The following is a 15,593-nucleotide window of genomic DNA, read 5'->3' on the forward strand; positions in this document are numbered from 1 at the left end:
TAAGACTCCACTTGGAGTCCTTATAGGCAACCAGCACCTCTTTTTTTCATAACCGTATGCACCGCCTATATTCTATAGGAAGTGATTCTTCTTCTGCAGCTCGCCAGCTCGCCCGCGCAGTACAAATACTGCATACTGTGGGTTCAGACAGAATAAGAATCCGATATAGAACTATTATGAAATAGCTCACAAAATCGGCATCTATCCGAAATTTACTTAGAAGGATACTCACAGTGATATATGACCTAGCAAAGTCATTTGGCACTTTTTAGAGATATAGGGGCAGCGTAATGCGTCATGGCTGCAAGCTGTTTGCGTCCAAAAGCCGGGTTAGCAATGTGCTTAAGTATGGTCATTATTAAGTAACAACCAATTTTTATACTAGATTCTCTAATGTATGCCGTAATCAAGCTGTACTACGGATATGTACTGTAATAAACAGGTGCTTTGGCCAGTCCGTGCTATATATATATATATGAACGATAACATTAAGCACAAGCTTTTTTGAAATTTTCTCACAAACACAAAAGGGTGTTGCGACATTTATTCAGGTAACTGTTTCCAAAAAAAGATTGCGTTTCTTCCTCTCGCGTGTGTAGTATATCCGGAGAGAACGATTTGTTTTCTGGACTAGCAAGCAGAATGTACAATAGAAGGGGGAAAACCCCGGCTATTCTCAGCTTGAAGATTGTCTAATGCCTCACGCCTGTATGGGGGTTCTAGTTCACCTACTCGGGAACAACCTCAGACCGGCAACACAACTCGAGCAATGCTGCGCCGCTTCTTCACGAAAGTTACACAACCGTAAAATACGTGAGCGTCTCTACGACTCTTACGTATTCCCCTTCGGTTGCCACAGTGCCGAACAGTTGCTATGATGCGACCGGTGCGAGCTCGATCAGCGAGGCCAGACTTCGGCTATATCCGAGAACGGAACCTCACAGACGCTAGTGGAAGACACACGATATCAACATTACGTTATTGTTATTGTTGTCGTCATGATGTACAAATATATTTATGCAGTAACAATAATAATATAGCCAGGATATCATACTTCTGTTTAAAGCACTTTCGTAATGGTTCATTCGCCCAAACACTTCGCCACGCACGAACTCCGCAAACCAGTAAAATGATGAAAGCAATCCGACAACCGCTATTTCCAGAAACATGATTTCACGGCGGCCGGCTAACGGTTCTCTATGCATTTTAACAAAAGCAAGTCGTTCGTGCACTAGTGATTTTCCCTTACGTTCGCATTACCACAGGGAGCGAACCGGTGCTACCCAATTATGGAGCACATCGGACTTCACAGTGTACATGACGTAGACCGATATAAGCTCTTCTTTTTCTTCTGCTCCTCACTAATGTTCTTCTGACCGCCAGACTTCGTACACGAGGTTATCTTCTTTTTCTGAAGTCTGCTTCGGCCCGTTCTAATGTATAGTTTGTTTCAGTTTACGTTGGCAACAGTAACAGGAAATGTGGATGGGAATATCGGAGAGAATACGTATGGTGTTGTTCATCAGTGGTCTAGTTGTAGGTTCCGTCCAGGGGTTTGTTGCTCATAGCAGTTTCCTTGTTGCCAAGATGCTCACCCTTGTCCATAGACAAACAGCCAGCACCGCCGCCGAAGCCATAACCTTTAGGGCCATACTTACGGCCGTAGCACTGTTTGCAGAAGATATCACCACCATGGTCGCCTAGGTTAGTCGAGTCTAACTTCTTGTTGCAAAGGCCGCACTTAAAACAAGACTTATGGAACTTGTTTCCAGCGGCCAGCATCTCCTCGGCGGCGTACACCGACTTGCCGCATTTCGGGCATTTGGCCTGCTGTTGAGGTACGAAAGGCATTGTCGCGTAAGGCAAAGGGGAGGCTAGTGCAATCGAACGCTGACAACTGTCCTTGTCGCGAGGCGGACCACTACAGGAAACCGACTGAAGCGTCCTTTGATTCGCCCGCGCCTATATTCAGTTTCGCCCTATGCTCGAGCCACCCGCTGCGCAGTGTGAGGGCAGCTATTGAGAGGGCGAGGTAAGCAAAGTCAATCTATAGCTCTACTTTCTCTACAACTACTACTGTTGTTAAAACTACTAATACAGTTATAGCTGGTAGCCAGCAAGGAAGCCCACTGGAAAAGACTCGGTTGGGGCGGTGCGTTGTGGAATGGCACAGGTCCTTCTAGCAACATTAACAACAGCGTCCGCGGCGGCGCCAAGGGAGCCAGCGGCCCTCGTTGGCCAGCGGCAACAGGCCAACGACATCGACAATAACGACAACAGCGATGCCGAGACTACAGCGTCAAGGGCGAAGGCACCGACCCTAACAAGATCAGTGCTGCATCAGTGGTGACTAGCCGACGGTAGTTGGTCTTCTTGCGGCTTGTGGGTTACCCATCCAGCACGCGGTTCTTGCGAGTTATGTACTGCGTGGCGGAGGTAATGCTTAGTTCCTCTGTGTGTAGCAGCGGGCCAACGCCCACTACGATTGGAGGCGCTAGAAGCCAGGGTCCGACTGGCAAATTCGGCTACCAAGACCAGTAGGAGGAACTGGCAAGAGTACGCACCTAGAGCCGGACAGGAGGAAGAGCGCTCGAGAAAGACTGAAAGAAAGGGAAGGAGAATCAAAAAGAAATAGCGAGTTGGGCCTCTAAAACGTGCGCCATCCGCCGAAAAACCAAAAGCCGCTGGCATTCTAAGGTATACCCTGCATAAGCATTGGCGATGCTGGTTTGATGGCAACTTCTCATAAGTGTCTGCTGACCGCCTTTATGTCGGGTGCGTCTTAACGGTCTCGCACGCAGTCATTCAACAATGTGACTAATAAAAGTAATTGAGCCTCGCAATACTCATCATATATATATGCGCCCTGGTCTTCATCCCACCGCTTATTTGATCTCCCATTTACTTACTATAATTTAACTGTCATTCAGGCTATTGTCGTCAACGTAGATATTCAACGGAAGAGAAATAAATTTCGAAAGGGGTTTAGTCCAAGCTGCACGTTACCAACACAGCTCGTCCGCAAAACTAAACGTATGATGTGAATATTGTCACGGTCCGAACTAACTAGAAAGATCGTTCAATAGCAGAACGAGTTAATGCCTGTCCAAAACTCTGCTTCTACGAATACTCATGCTATAAATTACGAGCTTAGGGACCACATGATTATTAATCATATGTTGTATTATTTTATGTTACATTGAGGGCGGCTAGAGCGTGTCCCCGGTTCTCAGTTGCCGGCAGACCAAACCTCATGTATGTCAGTCTAGCTTACTTGGGACTGTTGTAGCTTGGTGCCTCCCGCTTACCACTAATACTTATTTGCGCTGCATCTCCTAAGAAGGAATGACTCGTGTGAGAGATGCTGCTTTAAATAGGGCGGACCCGAAAGTCACTCGTTCTAGAAAAGTTGCTCGCATAGGATTGCTTGGACAATCCCAACCAATGACGTTAATCATTTCACCGATGATAATATATTGGCTACTTCGGATTGCACAGTGTTCGTTCGAGAAGTTTGATTATTTTTACTAGTAAACGCCGTTTTAACTGATAATAATGCGATATAACACAGATATAACTAGAGAAAGCCACAGTCGATCTTTTAACAAGTGTTGCGTCCATTTTGTCTTCGAATTATCTATTTGGTCATTTTGATTTCATTTCTTTTTATTGCATGTCTCTGGCGAGTTCTATAAGCCGTATTTCGCAAGGCGGAACAAGGACAAATGCTATGGTTTTTTACACGGAAAGCAAGCGGTGGTCAACTAAACGAAGATTACGTTTTATTACCATGATAATATACATAAATAGCAGGCCCATTTAAGGACATAATATATTTTACTCAATCACCAGTATTCCAGTTGAACTAAGGGAAACTCCAGAGAAACTAAGGGAAATACCTTGCAGTGATAATCTCGTTGTCGCTGGCCTTTCAAAAATCATCCACTAAAATACGCATTTATTCATGCTAAAGCGCAGAACAGCGCTGAGAGGAACGCCTTTATTGTTGATAAATTTTAAAGAAGTAATCACTTATGACGATAAAGACCCTGCTTAGTTAGAAGCCTCACATGCTTGTTGCATTTGAAAGTCTGTTTATAGTGAATTATGTGCCCCATTCTTCTAAACTCTATGCTTATCTATAAATAAGGAAAGGGTATAGATTAGGTTCATTGTAAATACAGTTTGGAGGCTAAAACCCTACATGTCATTTATGAGACTAATTATAAAAACTGTTTGACCTGCAAATAGAAAAAGGTGCACTCTTAGCACGTATCCTTGCAAAAGTGCATCAAACATTCAGTTAATTCGTATTTCGAACGGAATAAACACTAACTAAATGGGCATGAGACATGTATAATATAAATATTTTTAACACTTATTTTATAATTTTAGACTTTTTTACCTTTTTAAATATAGTTCATTAACTATATTAAAGAAATCTACTATAATTCAACATTCTTGTTTAGACTTCCATGGATCTTCTAGGAGGCTATTCCGTTTTTTCTGTTTGCAACCCCGACTCCCATGAAAAGGTGGCGTAACGAACAGATGTAGGGTAGGAGAAGATCGAAGAAAGAATAAACAAGATCATTTACCCAGCCCATCATAAAACGGTTGTAGATCACACACCAGAGCATTCTTTGCCGCACCTAAAAAATTTCACTGTTCGCTATAAATAGTCAACTCAGGTAATGTTCTTTTGTTAACGGTACTATTTCTTATCTTGTTTAAGAATGGATAATAACATTCTTTTATTAAGACTCGGGACAACGGTGACGCTGTTCTTCTTCTTCGGCGGAAGGGAGGGCGAAACCTTGTGAGCCTAGTTCGCGAGAGCCGCTTAGTAAGAATGGTGAGGTATTCAGGGCAAAAATATTTATACTACCTTACTTTATTAAGAAATAATTTGCTTTAGCAACTGTACATTTTTCAATGAAGCAGGCACAGTAGAGCTTTAATCCGATTAAAGAAAAGTGTGCCCAATTTAGTCTTAAAAGCGCTTTGGTTAGAAAGTGGTGTGTCGGTTGTAACAAATTATAGAACGATCAATTCAGCCTCCATGTAGTACAAGATAACTGTAGTTTTACTCAAGTGACTATATATACATATATATACTCTTGCCGAATTTTAACACAAGGAAGCGGATAATAAACAAAATCATATTATTATTTTTTTGGAGGTACCATTAAGGTATTTATCAGCTTATCTGACTTACACATGGTTTTTCGATATCATGATACAACCTATTATATTTGCATTTTCAGTTACATTCATTGTACTTTTTTGCATGCTTTCTAGGTGATTCCTCTAGAATTGGCAGAGTCTCTATTTGTTTTGTTTTTTTTTACTTTTTCATTCACACAATTTGTGTTGTAGGTATGTGTCATTATACTCCAAGCAACAATGCCTGGTTACCTTTACTTGTTAAACCATTCAAGCCGCCCCACTGAGCTGTCCGAATGGCTTGTTTTTTTACCACAATAATTAATTCACCTGAACTTATTAAGTAGTTATCTTTGCAAATCAGAGTCATCAGTTGACCCTGAACAATGGATGTATATGACCGAGCATATCTAGAGCATAGTATGCTTTAGCTGATTCGAAAACATTCGCTAAACTACGAGAAGATTATCTAGGAATTGCATTTAGCACAGCGAAGTATTTGGTTTCGCTATGTATGTGGCATATTGTTTCGACGCCGTCTTCTATTCAATTATTTTTTCTCATGATAAAATTGTTTCAGTTGAGAACTTTCGATCCGCCATACTAAATCCAGCCAAAGACTATATATAGTTTCGCATTCTCGGCATTTGGCTCGAGTAAACATAACAAAAATACATTCATTCGTCCAATGTGGTACCGCTGTTCGATTTATTTACAAATACCGCTAACGGTGAGCGAACATAAGGTCTCAAAAGTTGTGTTCAACATGAATATAATTTTTTGTTCTTTATCTATAACGCCATCGATACTCAGATAGACATTAAATGTTTAGTATCTCGGATGCCATAGATCGTAAAAATCTTTTGGATGAATTCAATGGTCTATTAATGCGGCAAAAATGGGAAATCAATTACGTACTTGAAACTGAATTTTTCCCTAAATTTTTAAGTCTTTAAAAAATTAATAAAGACCTGTGGTGTAAATGATAAAATATGATTCTTTACGGTTGAAGAGTTCAATACGGTTACGTTGACCAAAATCCATAAATTCGTATGTATGTAGTTAAAATCATTGTGTTCTACTAAATGTGGTTAATAATCGTTTTTTCCTGGTTGTACTTTTGTTTTTAAGGAGACCAAATCATTATGTTACATTATATATAACAATATAGTTCATTAACGAAGGCGAAAAATAATATTTTATTATATTAAAGTATCTTATTATATATTATTACAATAAATATTTCTAAATGCATGCTTGAAAAATATTATATTCTTGAGCCTCATCTTAGAAGTACTTCAGCTTGCCATTTGTCATTCTATTAAAGCAAACAGAGACATATTAACGAAACGTGTTGGCTTTATTTCAGGCAGATTTCTATGCTTCGTGCACAACGTGTGGCATTAAAACGGGGATACCAATTAAAATGCAGCGTCTAATACAAAGTATCCGTTATGCAGCGGCCATAAACCTTCCCCATGCTGTCCAAATATATCCGGTGCCGGCAAGTAACTTCGCAAGAATTCTTTCTTCAGAGGTCGGTCAGCAGTTTTTTTTAATTAGATGTATAGTGAATTTTCAATCCGATATAATTAAAACATAGGGTTGTGCAATATTAATAGATTTGATTTATTCATTTGTGGCTAGCGGCTATCTATAGTATAAGTCCCGGATGAATTAACTCCAAAAATGTTTGTAGTGTGAGGTAATTATCTAGCTTCTATGTTAAAAATTATAAATCTCGTTATTTACGCTATTGGTTCTGTTGTAACTCAAAATGAAATCAAGTGAGAATTTTCGTAAAAATGTTTTGGCACTCTTAACATGAAAGTGACCTTCTCTACAGCCTTGCTATGTCCCGCCTCAGTGCATCTTCGCTACCAATTGCAATTGCGGAACAATTCTAATGCGATTGTATTGTTACAAAGAGATGACACAAATGCCACTAAATAGCTATAATAATTTTTATTTATAGGCCGCCAAACAGAGAAAAACAGAGTTCATTCGCTTGATTGACGAACATGGCAAAGGACTGGGAAAAATGTTGAAAGCTGACGCTGAGTCTCTCGCAGCGAAAAAACATATGAGGTAATACTTCCTTAAGTTGCTCAGTGTGTTAATCTATATATTTCTTATAGAATTTTCGTTTTGTAGGCCTTTGTAGTAGATGTTAAATATGTAAACGAACAAAGTTGGAGAATTAACACCTTAGCTTACTCCATTGGTCTCATTAAATGTGTCTCACTTTGATGGGCAGCCTGATACGTGTCGAGGACCAACAGATATCTCAAAAGACGCCTCTTTACCAGCTTGTCCTTCCCAAGGCGGCCACCACAAAACTACCAAAACAGAGCCAGAGCAAAAAAAATGAGCCTCCAGTAAGTATTCACTGACAAAAAAACTTGGACGAGAATCTTTCATTATATATATTTCAGAATACGGACATTATACTTATAAAACGAAAGTCTCTTATGGCCACAGAAAGTAACACGAGGTCATTGTAATGTACTACAAGCATGAATTTTATATTTCATGTTTTAAATTTATAATTGTACAATGATGTGGGGGCAATACAGCAATACAATAACCTCACTTTATAAAGTATTTTAGATAAATGCTTGGAGTTTTATGTCCGGTACTGATATTAAATATTAATTTCGATGGCTGGCGAAACCTATCGCATTTATAACTGTAGCACGCTAAAAAGTTAGCGTCGCATTGCGTTTTAATGAACATTAGTCGAAATAGCAGAGGTTGCGGGCGGGCTTTTAATATACTCAAATCGTTATTAATAATTTAAAGTTTACGCGGCAACACGATCACAGGTCGAGTTTGGATTATAACTGTTAACGTTGTGAACATTTCAGGATGGATTTTCTATTACTTGAAAGAAGCACAGTAAAAAGCTAAGTATTTATTAATGGGTGTGTGGTTCATTCTATCCCTGTTGATAGTAAATAGAGTTTGGTTAGATCTAACTTGTTTCACTGACCAAATTGTACTTAATGTGATCGTTAAAGGTGAAAGTGATCCAAATGAGTGTAAAGATTGGAGAGCACGATATGCGCACAAAAACGAAACAGGTATCGAATTGGGTAGCACACGGAGCCGAGGTTCGAGTGGCTATTATTGGATCACCCGAAACAAAGGATGAACTTCTAGTAAGCATTCTGATCGTATCTCGTCTGTAACACGTGTGTGAAGAAAAGAAGTTTTCCAAAAAAGACGACGATTATAGATAATTAATAAGATAAATAATAAAAGATATAGATGATGTAATAGTTTACAATTTATTTACGTCATCTGAAAGAAAAAAAATAAACAATTACTTTGTTTAGGCTATAATTGTCGATAATTGTTTGCAGATTTATAAGTTTGAAACGGCTGATGGAGCTGAGTTATTTGAATAATTTGAATTAGGGCCAAGCGGTAAAGATGAGCAAAGGCACTGTATAAAAGTATTTCCAAGATGAAAAAAAGTAGAATAAAATTCCAAATTCCTTTTTGCGTTCTATACCACTATTTCCACATATACCATACTGCGTCTAATTATAAACATGACTTAATGTTATGTTGCAGGAAGCTGTTTTCGCTAACGTAGAAAAACATCTTGAAGGCACGCCAATGCGAATTCTCCAAAAACGGATTGTAGCAGGCACAATGAAATTCAGTATATTGGCCCCGAAGAAAATACCTGATAGTACCCACAAACAAAAGCGTGACAGTCAAATTACTCCACAGGATTGACAGCATTGCAACCAGAGGAGAAAGGAAGAGTGCCATCTGTATTATGCATTAGATAGCCCTATAATACATATACCGTTGCTTGGAATAATCTTAGTATACATTCTCGTGCCCGAACAGGTTTGTATAGTTTGTTCGAATGAATCAGGTGGCGCCATTTTATTACAAAGTGTCATTATTTATCAAATCAATTTGCAAAAAAAAGCAGATTGTGCACAGTAGATATTAACATTTTTTTTTTTTCATAATTACTGTGCTTGCAATGCTGCTGTAGTTTCTTGATCTCAGAATAAAACAATAACAATATATTACCAAATTTCCAATTTGTACAAAGTGGCCATTTGTAACGCAATCTGGAGGAAAGAACTGTTTGCCAAGAATCGATATGCATCTGAATATTACTTAACAAAGCCTCAATAATATATTTGCCCTGGATTTACCAAGACTTACAAAGGACAGTGCCTTCCTCGACTACACTGACTATCTTAACTTCTCTAAGGAGCAGGCAATTCAAGTTGAATATTTGCCCATTCTGAACATCAAATATTTATAAACATGCCCATCAGCATAGCACCAAGTTCAATATAGCGGCACTCTACGTGTAAGCAACGTAATCCAAAAATAAGTAACATGCCAGAAGTTGCTTTCGGCGTACTTGATAAAAATTAAACAAGTCTGTCCTCTGTTTTAATTTGTAAGTGAACACCGGCGATGCAGATATTAGATGTAGGAAATAATGATTCTCTTAGAAAATTAAAAAATATTTCTAGCAGTTTTCTTTATTCCCTTCTTATGCGTACGTAGTTCATTCCGAAACGATACCCAAGTACATCACATCATATATACATACGCTATTACTATGATGTATATTATCCAACACTTAATCATGTTGATATGCCGTTTTTCCTGACCACGTCAATAGAATTTAGCCATGCTTACATGAGTCTGATAAAATCGAAGCTTTCTTTCGTCTGAACCGAATAATTTCTCCGCTGTGCCAATATAGTTTTCATATATTCGCAAGCTCTCCGTGCTCACCCACGGCTCCTTGATTTTGTAGATGCTGTCCTCACTGTCCAGAAAGCCACTACTAAAGTTATCATTAAAACTGTCCATATCGGCGTAGCGTTGATACACTGTTGTGCTCCGGATGGAGGGGTGACTAATTTCAGCCCCGTAAGTCTCCTTCATAGAGCGGAATACCTTTTCAAATGTGAATGGTTCAGGACGAATGATTGCCAATTGTTGTTGAGTCATCCTATCCCTATGCTCCTGGCTTCCCACAGGTATGGTATCAGTTCTTTGCAAGATAAAATTATCGAAATCGTCGCTGTCCGTGTCCTGATCATCATCATCTTTTTCATCGTCATCTTCTTTTTCGTTTTTCGAGATCGATGCTGTACTATCCCCAGACAGACTTGGATTCTGAGGCATATTGTCCTCATGCGGTCTACCGCGGCTAGAAACCGCGAACGGATTAGGGTCCTTGGTCGTCATTTCGGGCGTACTGCTATAGACAGCCTCAAGAGCGTTGAGCTCGTGCGACCTGTACTGGTCTTGGAAGGCGTCGACACGTTCATCGTAGGACGGCAGCAAACATATATCAGTAACAGCCCGATGTTTGTGAGTGGTCTCGAGTGCAAACGGTAGGCTGAGTAGAACTTCTTCGTCGCACCACATTGAGTACGGCGGTCGATGACAGGGCACTCGACCAGCTGGCACGGAATTATGCAAGTAATAATCACTTCCGAGATCCCACAGGTTCTTGGCTCCATCTTCGCAGCGATAGATGCCGAGGAACACGTCCATTGCATCCTGTTTCTCGCGATCGGAAAAATTGTTGTTGTAGTATCGAGATAATGTCATGTAAATGTCTCGCGACTGTGTTGTTATCTTGGAGATTTTGCGGTAGGTCTTTACGCGATGCACCAGTTGTGATCCACCGTACTGTAGCGCAATGATATCGCCGTGATTTTCATACAATTCCTCTAGTTTACTGGCACAGTCTGTATCAAAGTCAACCTTTGGTTCGGGGATCACTCTCAGCGCGTACAGTTGGTAGCCGAGTGCGCAACGCCCAAGCGCAAACTGTGCTGTATTCGTTCTGTCAAGACAATCTACACAGTTCACACGGGTTACACCCGTCTGAAGTCGTCGGCCGTCTTTTGTCGTCACCCCGCCAATTGCCTTAAGATCTTTCCGTGGATTGCAATTTGCCGTGAGAAATATCCCGTTTCGTTTCAGCGTGTACTGCGCAATCACAGCCAGCTTGGTCATGACGTTACCATCCTTTTTCTTGTTTTGCCGGGCCATGTCAAAGGGGATATGTTCAAGCTGATTGTCTTGGGGCAAAAACTGACTCAAATAGTCGGTTGCCAATTGCATTTCGTCACGCAGTAACGATTCATGCTTCTTCTTTTCTTTTTTCTTCACCAGATTTAAAATCATCACGGGAGACCCGTAACGCTGAAACACTTGAGTAAAGTGCATTCCAGCAACGGCATAATACGGATCAAAGATATCAATGTTAATCTGGGGCTTAGGCACATATTTAATAAATTCCTGGGACCAATGTGCAGGTACAGAGCCCCGCATCTGAACATAACTAGAGAACAGGCCATGCTCAAACGATGAAATGGAACTGTCATGTAATATCTGCTCCGTTTCGACCTCATTGGCAACGAATCCTTCAAAATTCGCTCCACGTTTGAGGTACCTTGGGCCAGCATACTCCCGGGATCGTCGCGCAATTAACGTTAGGTACAATGGTCTGCCGTAGAATGCTATGTTTGCCTGACCAACAAATCCGTGCGTGATTAGCAACAGCCAGTCGCGCTCAGCTCCGGCCTGTTTGAGGGGCTCGAGCAGATATGAATTCCACACGAACTTTTCATTGGGTTGCAACCGTCCGGCAAGAACTCTACCATGTCCCGACTGGGGATATTCTATATGACCTTGTTTTCCATTCTGAGAGCCAAAACGCGGCCGAGGTAGATCGCTAATCACGGAGCGCGGCTCATCTGCGGCTGCCAAGACGTCCCATACCGGCAGATCCTCGACTTCTGGACAAAGAGGCGCTAGATGAAACTGAAGCGTGTGAGTTAGATCGTAGCTGTAACTAAAGTAAAAATTTGAGCGGAGGTCAACAGTTGTGAACATCTTGACATAACGTGGCTCATCGGGATGTTGCGGTGGCTTCGATGGAATATATTTCATCACTGTCTCTTCGATCTTATAAATAGCGTGCTGTCCAATTGCAGCAACCTGCTTGCGTCGTGATATCAATATCATATAGTACCTGCAACGATAGAAGAAAGCACAAAAAATAAAAGCAGAAAAATATTTGATGATGATTTTCTTGCTACCACTTTTATACATGAATAAGATGATTACCATTTATACTGGAAATATTCTAGCGACATGTTCCAATACAAACAGGTATGCTTACGACACATAGCCCCTGGCAGCAGATGGAAGACTCGTAAGAAATGCAGAATTTTTCTATTACTACATAACTTATAGCTGTAACTAGAAAGGCATGTCAGATTACTTAGCATACTGCGAAGCACCACGTTAACGTATGCCCCTTTCTGCTAACTTGCGACAAGCTGACTTCACTGCAGATATTTTTCGAGCCGTGTAAGTTAGATATTATAACTGTTTTACCAATAGCAAACTTGGCTCTACAATACAATCGTGTGCTATAATATTAATAAGCAAATACATGTTATAATTTGTCGAACAGAAAAAGCAAAAAATAATTTAAGATTCACCGCAACCCATTAATGAACTTACCCTTCGAGAAATCGGACCAGTCCCACCACGCCGTAGCACGAGAGCTTTTCGCACGCTCCGTCCGGGTTGATCCGCTTGACAAATTTGTGTATGTCATCATTTGTGTATCGTACGGGGTCATCAATAACCAGCAGTTCGGTGTCTGAACGATCAAAATGCAACACCCGAAATGAAGTAAGCGCATTATTTGAACCGATTAAGTACATTTTGTCTTTGGCTTCATAAAGCATCACCTTTTGAATTGGAGATATGAGAGGACATAGGATTCGGCCCGACATCTCGGCCATTGCCCATCAGCCGCAGCAAGAGCAACAAGGGATGACAATAGATAACAGAGCTAGAAAAAAACGTCCACAATTGTTAATACTGATTTGGTCACGTTTAAGGTAGACTTGCTAGCGCAGATGCATATAGTTTTTGCTGTAACTAAGAGCTTTATTCATAACGTGGCTAAAAATGTTGTTATTAACTGGGACTTTTGAGCTTGGATCATACGAAAAATACTAACCAAAATACAATAACATTTTAATACATGCAGACAGAGGAAATTTGCTGATTGCAGCTCGCTGCATTTCTTAAGGTTTTTACAATTTCTTACAATATAACGGATTCAATCGAATAAACTTTTAGCGGGCATCAAGTTGTAATACATATTTCTGCGCTGACACCCGTGAGCTTATTTCCCTTCGTTTTAACGTGTGTAGGGTAATTATACAACAAGAAACGTCGAATTAAACAGAGGAAGCACTAGTGGCGCTCACGGCAACGTACATCCAATGTCAAATTGGGAAACATGTACCACCTTTGCACCGTGCCGCCACACGCTAACGTGCTAACGATAATGTTCGTATATTTTAGACTTTTGACTTTATGGTACGAATATTTGACATCCTTTCATCAATATCTTGCTCATTTCCTAAATTTTGCACGACACATTTACAATAAGGTCGAGGTCAGGTCATTTAGCTATTATGTATATATACTTGCTACTGGCTTAGGAACCGTATTAATAGATTATAGTTAGCAGATGATCCCGGAGCCAAATGCAATAGATATCCTGCGTGTTTTCAGATTTATTGTTCATACGAATATGGACCTGCGGACCTGTTGTATTTGTAATAAAATTAACACACATCATAAAGAATGGTGCCCTAGAACTATAGCTCCGTGCCCTGTTTTCACACTCTGAGTTCTAGCTCAAGTTTTAATCGTAAAGAAGTATAGATGGCCAAACACAATTAATACTTTAAAAGGCCTGAAAATGAAAAAGAAATGCTATCGAAGCGAAAAACAGTCCGTTTGTAGTATCATTTATTTACACATCAATTAAATATAAAATTGCTTGATTTATTGTGCGCTGCGGAGTAATAACAAATGGAATTATGTTTTGCGGGCGGAGTTGCCGAATGGTTATTATTACTATTCAAATTTTATAGCTTACCCGTTCGCTGAGAACTTTGATTGCGTCTGACACGTAATATCAACAAAACTATTCAGGTGCATCACATATAAATACACAGCTGAGAATTGTCACTCTTGGTTTCAGTCAAAAACTGATAGCCACTGACTGGTTAATATATCGATACAGTTGTTTAGAATGGAGTGTGTGGGATAGAGCAATTCGCGGCGTCCATTAGAGCGCTATAGGAGGCCATACGCATAGAGCTATTTAGAGAATATCAAGTTCTTTTGAAATATAGATGGAAGAAAAATATGAAAACGTTAGCATATCTGATGTAGTCTAAAGTAGGTTCTCGTGAAATGATACGTAACACACAGTGTCCTAAGAATAAGTTTTACATTTGTGTGGTAAACTATTGTTATATGAATTCATTTTAAATGTTAAAAGTTTCGCACGCGGTACTGCCGTTAAATATTATTTAATGCACGCTAAAAAAAACGTATTTCATTAGCTTGGGCATAAACAATACCTTTATCTTAAAAATATTTCATATTTTCCAATAGATGTTCATCCTATGAGTGCCTGTCATCTTTGGTGATCAGTATTGCCCCCATTTAATGAAACGTTTTTCCCGATCTTAAAATAGATTCTATGCAGTATGCACATATTATCGCAGTCTAGGATAATAGAAGATAATTAGAAAAGCTTTTCTTAAGATTGGTTATTTTTTGTCTGCCATTCAGATTTATACTTTTCATGTTAGGAACCTGCGTACTTCGACCAGAATTTTTAGTCCTTTGGTATGGTCACTGATAAAGCAGGGTTTAAGAGCTTTAGGGGTTATTTTACTTATCTTTTCAATACATAACCTTGCAGAGCCAAACTTTATATAAGCGATGTGCCGAAAGGGGCATTCTGTTGTTATTTTCGAAGTCTCAACTTAGCTTTTTTTTTTTATCGGACTGCATTAATGAGGTCTGATCGTATCGCATAATAAATTCAGCCGATTTTATTAGGCATGCACATTTGAAGATTACGCAGCCGTAACGTAATGACTTAGTATACTGAGGGACCGGGTCTAACGCTATGATTAAATTGCTTGAATAAGCTTAGCTAATTTGGGTTTTGTGCTTAATACTTACCCTAATCTAGTTAGATGTAAAACTGATAAAGTACTGGGGTATAATGTTAACATGTTCACCATGATTAAGCTATTGTCGCTGAAATCGGATGTAGATACACTTCGCTTCATGCTGGCTTCAAGCGATTTGAAGTAATGCCTAAAAACTTAAATACCGTGCGCAAAGCTCAAAATATAAAGATTTTTTTCGAGCAAACGCAATTTTGGAGAGCATTTTATACCCGACCGTTGCGATCTGCCACAGGCCTAGGTAGACTTTTCAAACAACTGTACGTCGTATAGTTTGCAGTCTTAGCGTCATTAGTAACTTAATATACTTAACCAGTAGTTTTAAGTTTCCCATTA

The 15,593-nt window shown here is 39.8% G+C and overlaps 3 protein-coding genes across 9 annotated transcripts; 1 reads left to right on the top strand and 2 right to left on the bottom strand.

Annotated features, from left to right (window-relative positions):
- Positions 1-967: 967 nt before the first annotated feature.
- LOC111268299 (muscle LIM protein 1) lies at positions 968-1,954 on the bottom strand. Its single transcript, XM_022847201.2, has one exon. It carries the CDS (start codon positions 1,849-1,851, stop codon positions 1,531-1,533), a length of 321 nt encoding a protein of 106 aa, XP_022702936.1. The 5' UTR covers positions 1,852-1,954; the 3' UTR covers positions 968-1,530.
- A 3,885-nt stretch (positions 1,955-5,839) lies between these two features.
- On the top strand, positions 5,840-9,586 carry mIF3 (mitochondrial translation initiation factor 3). 6 transcript variants are annotated; one of them, XM_022847182.1, is made up of 6 exons: positions 5,840-5,911; positions 6,536-6,703; positions 7,142-7,254; positions 7,424-7,544; positions 8,187-8,327; positions 8,746-9,586. In XM_022847182.1, exons 1-6 carry the CDS (start codon positions 5,855-5,857, stop codon positions 8,911-8,913), a joined length of 768 nt encoding a protein of 255 aa, XP_022702917.1. In that variant the 5' UTR covers positions 5,840-5,854; the 3' UTR covers positions 8,914-9,586. The 6 variants fall into 6 exon arrangements, with proteins under 6 accessions (XP_022702917.1, XP_022702918.1, XP_022702919.1 ...); XM_022847183.1 differs by having other exon boundaries at positions 5,840-5,896; XM_022847184.2 differs by lacking the exon at positions 5,840-5,911 and adding an exon at positions 5,931-6,220.
- Positions 9,587-9,663: 77 nt separating this feature from the next.
- FIG4 (polyphosphoinositide phosphatase FIG4) lies at positions 9,664-15,593 on the bottom strand. Of its 2 annotated transcripts, XM_022847178.2 has the most exons (3): positions 14,147-15,593; positions 12,706-13,042; positions 9,664-12,208 (listed from the first exon to the last, which is right to left on the bottom strand). In XM_022847178.2, the coding sequence occupies exons 2-3, from the start codon at positions 12,990-12,992 to the stop codon at positions 9,826-9,828; spliced, it is 2,670 nt and encodes an 889-aa protein (XP_022702913.1). In that variant the 5' UTR covers positions 12,993-13,042; positions 14,147-15,593; the 3' UTR covers positions 9,664-9,825. The 2 variants fall into 2 exon arrangements, with proteins under 2 accessions (XP_022702913.1, XP_022702914.1); XM_022847179.2 differs by having other exon boundaries at positions 9,664-12,847; positions 14,147-15,590.

This window comes from Varroa jacobsoni, unplaced genomic scaffold (genome assembly GCF_002532875.2).
Source record: "Varroa jacobsoni isolate VJ856 unplaced genomic scaffold, vjacob_1.0 scaffold_1274, whole genome shotgun sequence".
Taxonomy (NCBI): domain Eukaryota; kingdom Metazoa; phylum Arthropoda; class Arachnida; order Mesostigmata; family Varroidae; genus Varroa; species Varroa jacobsoni.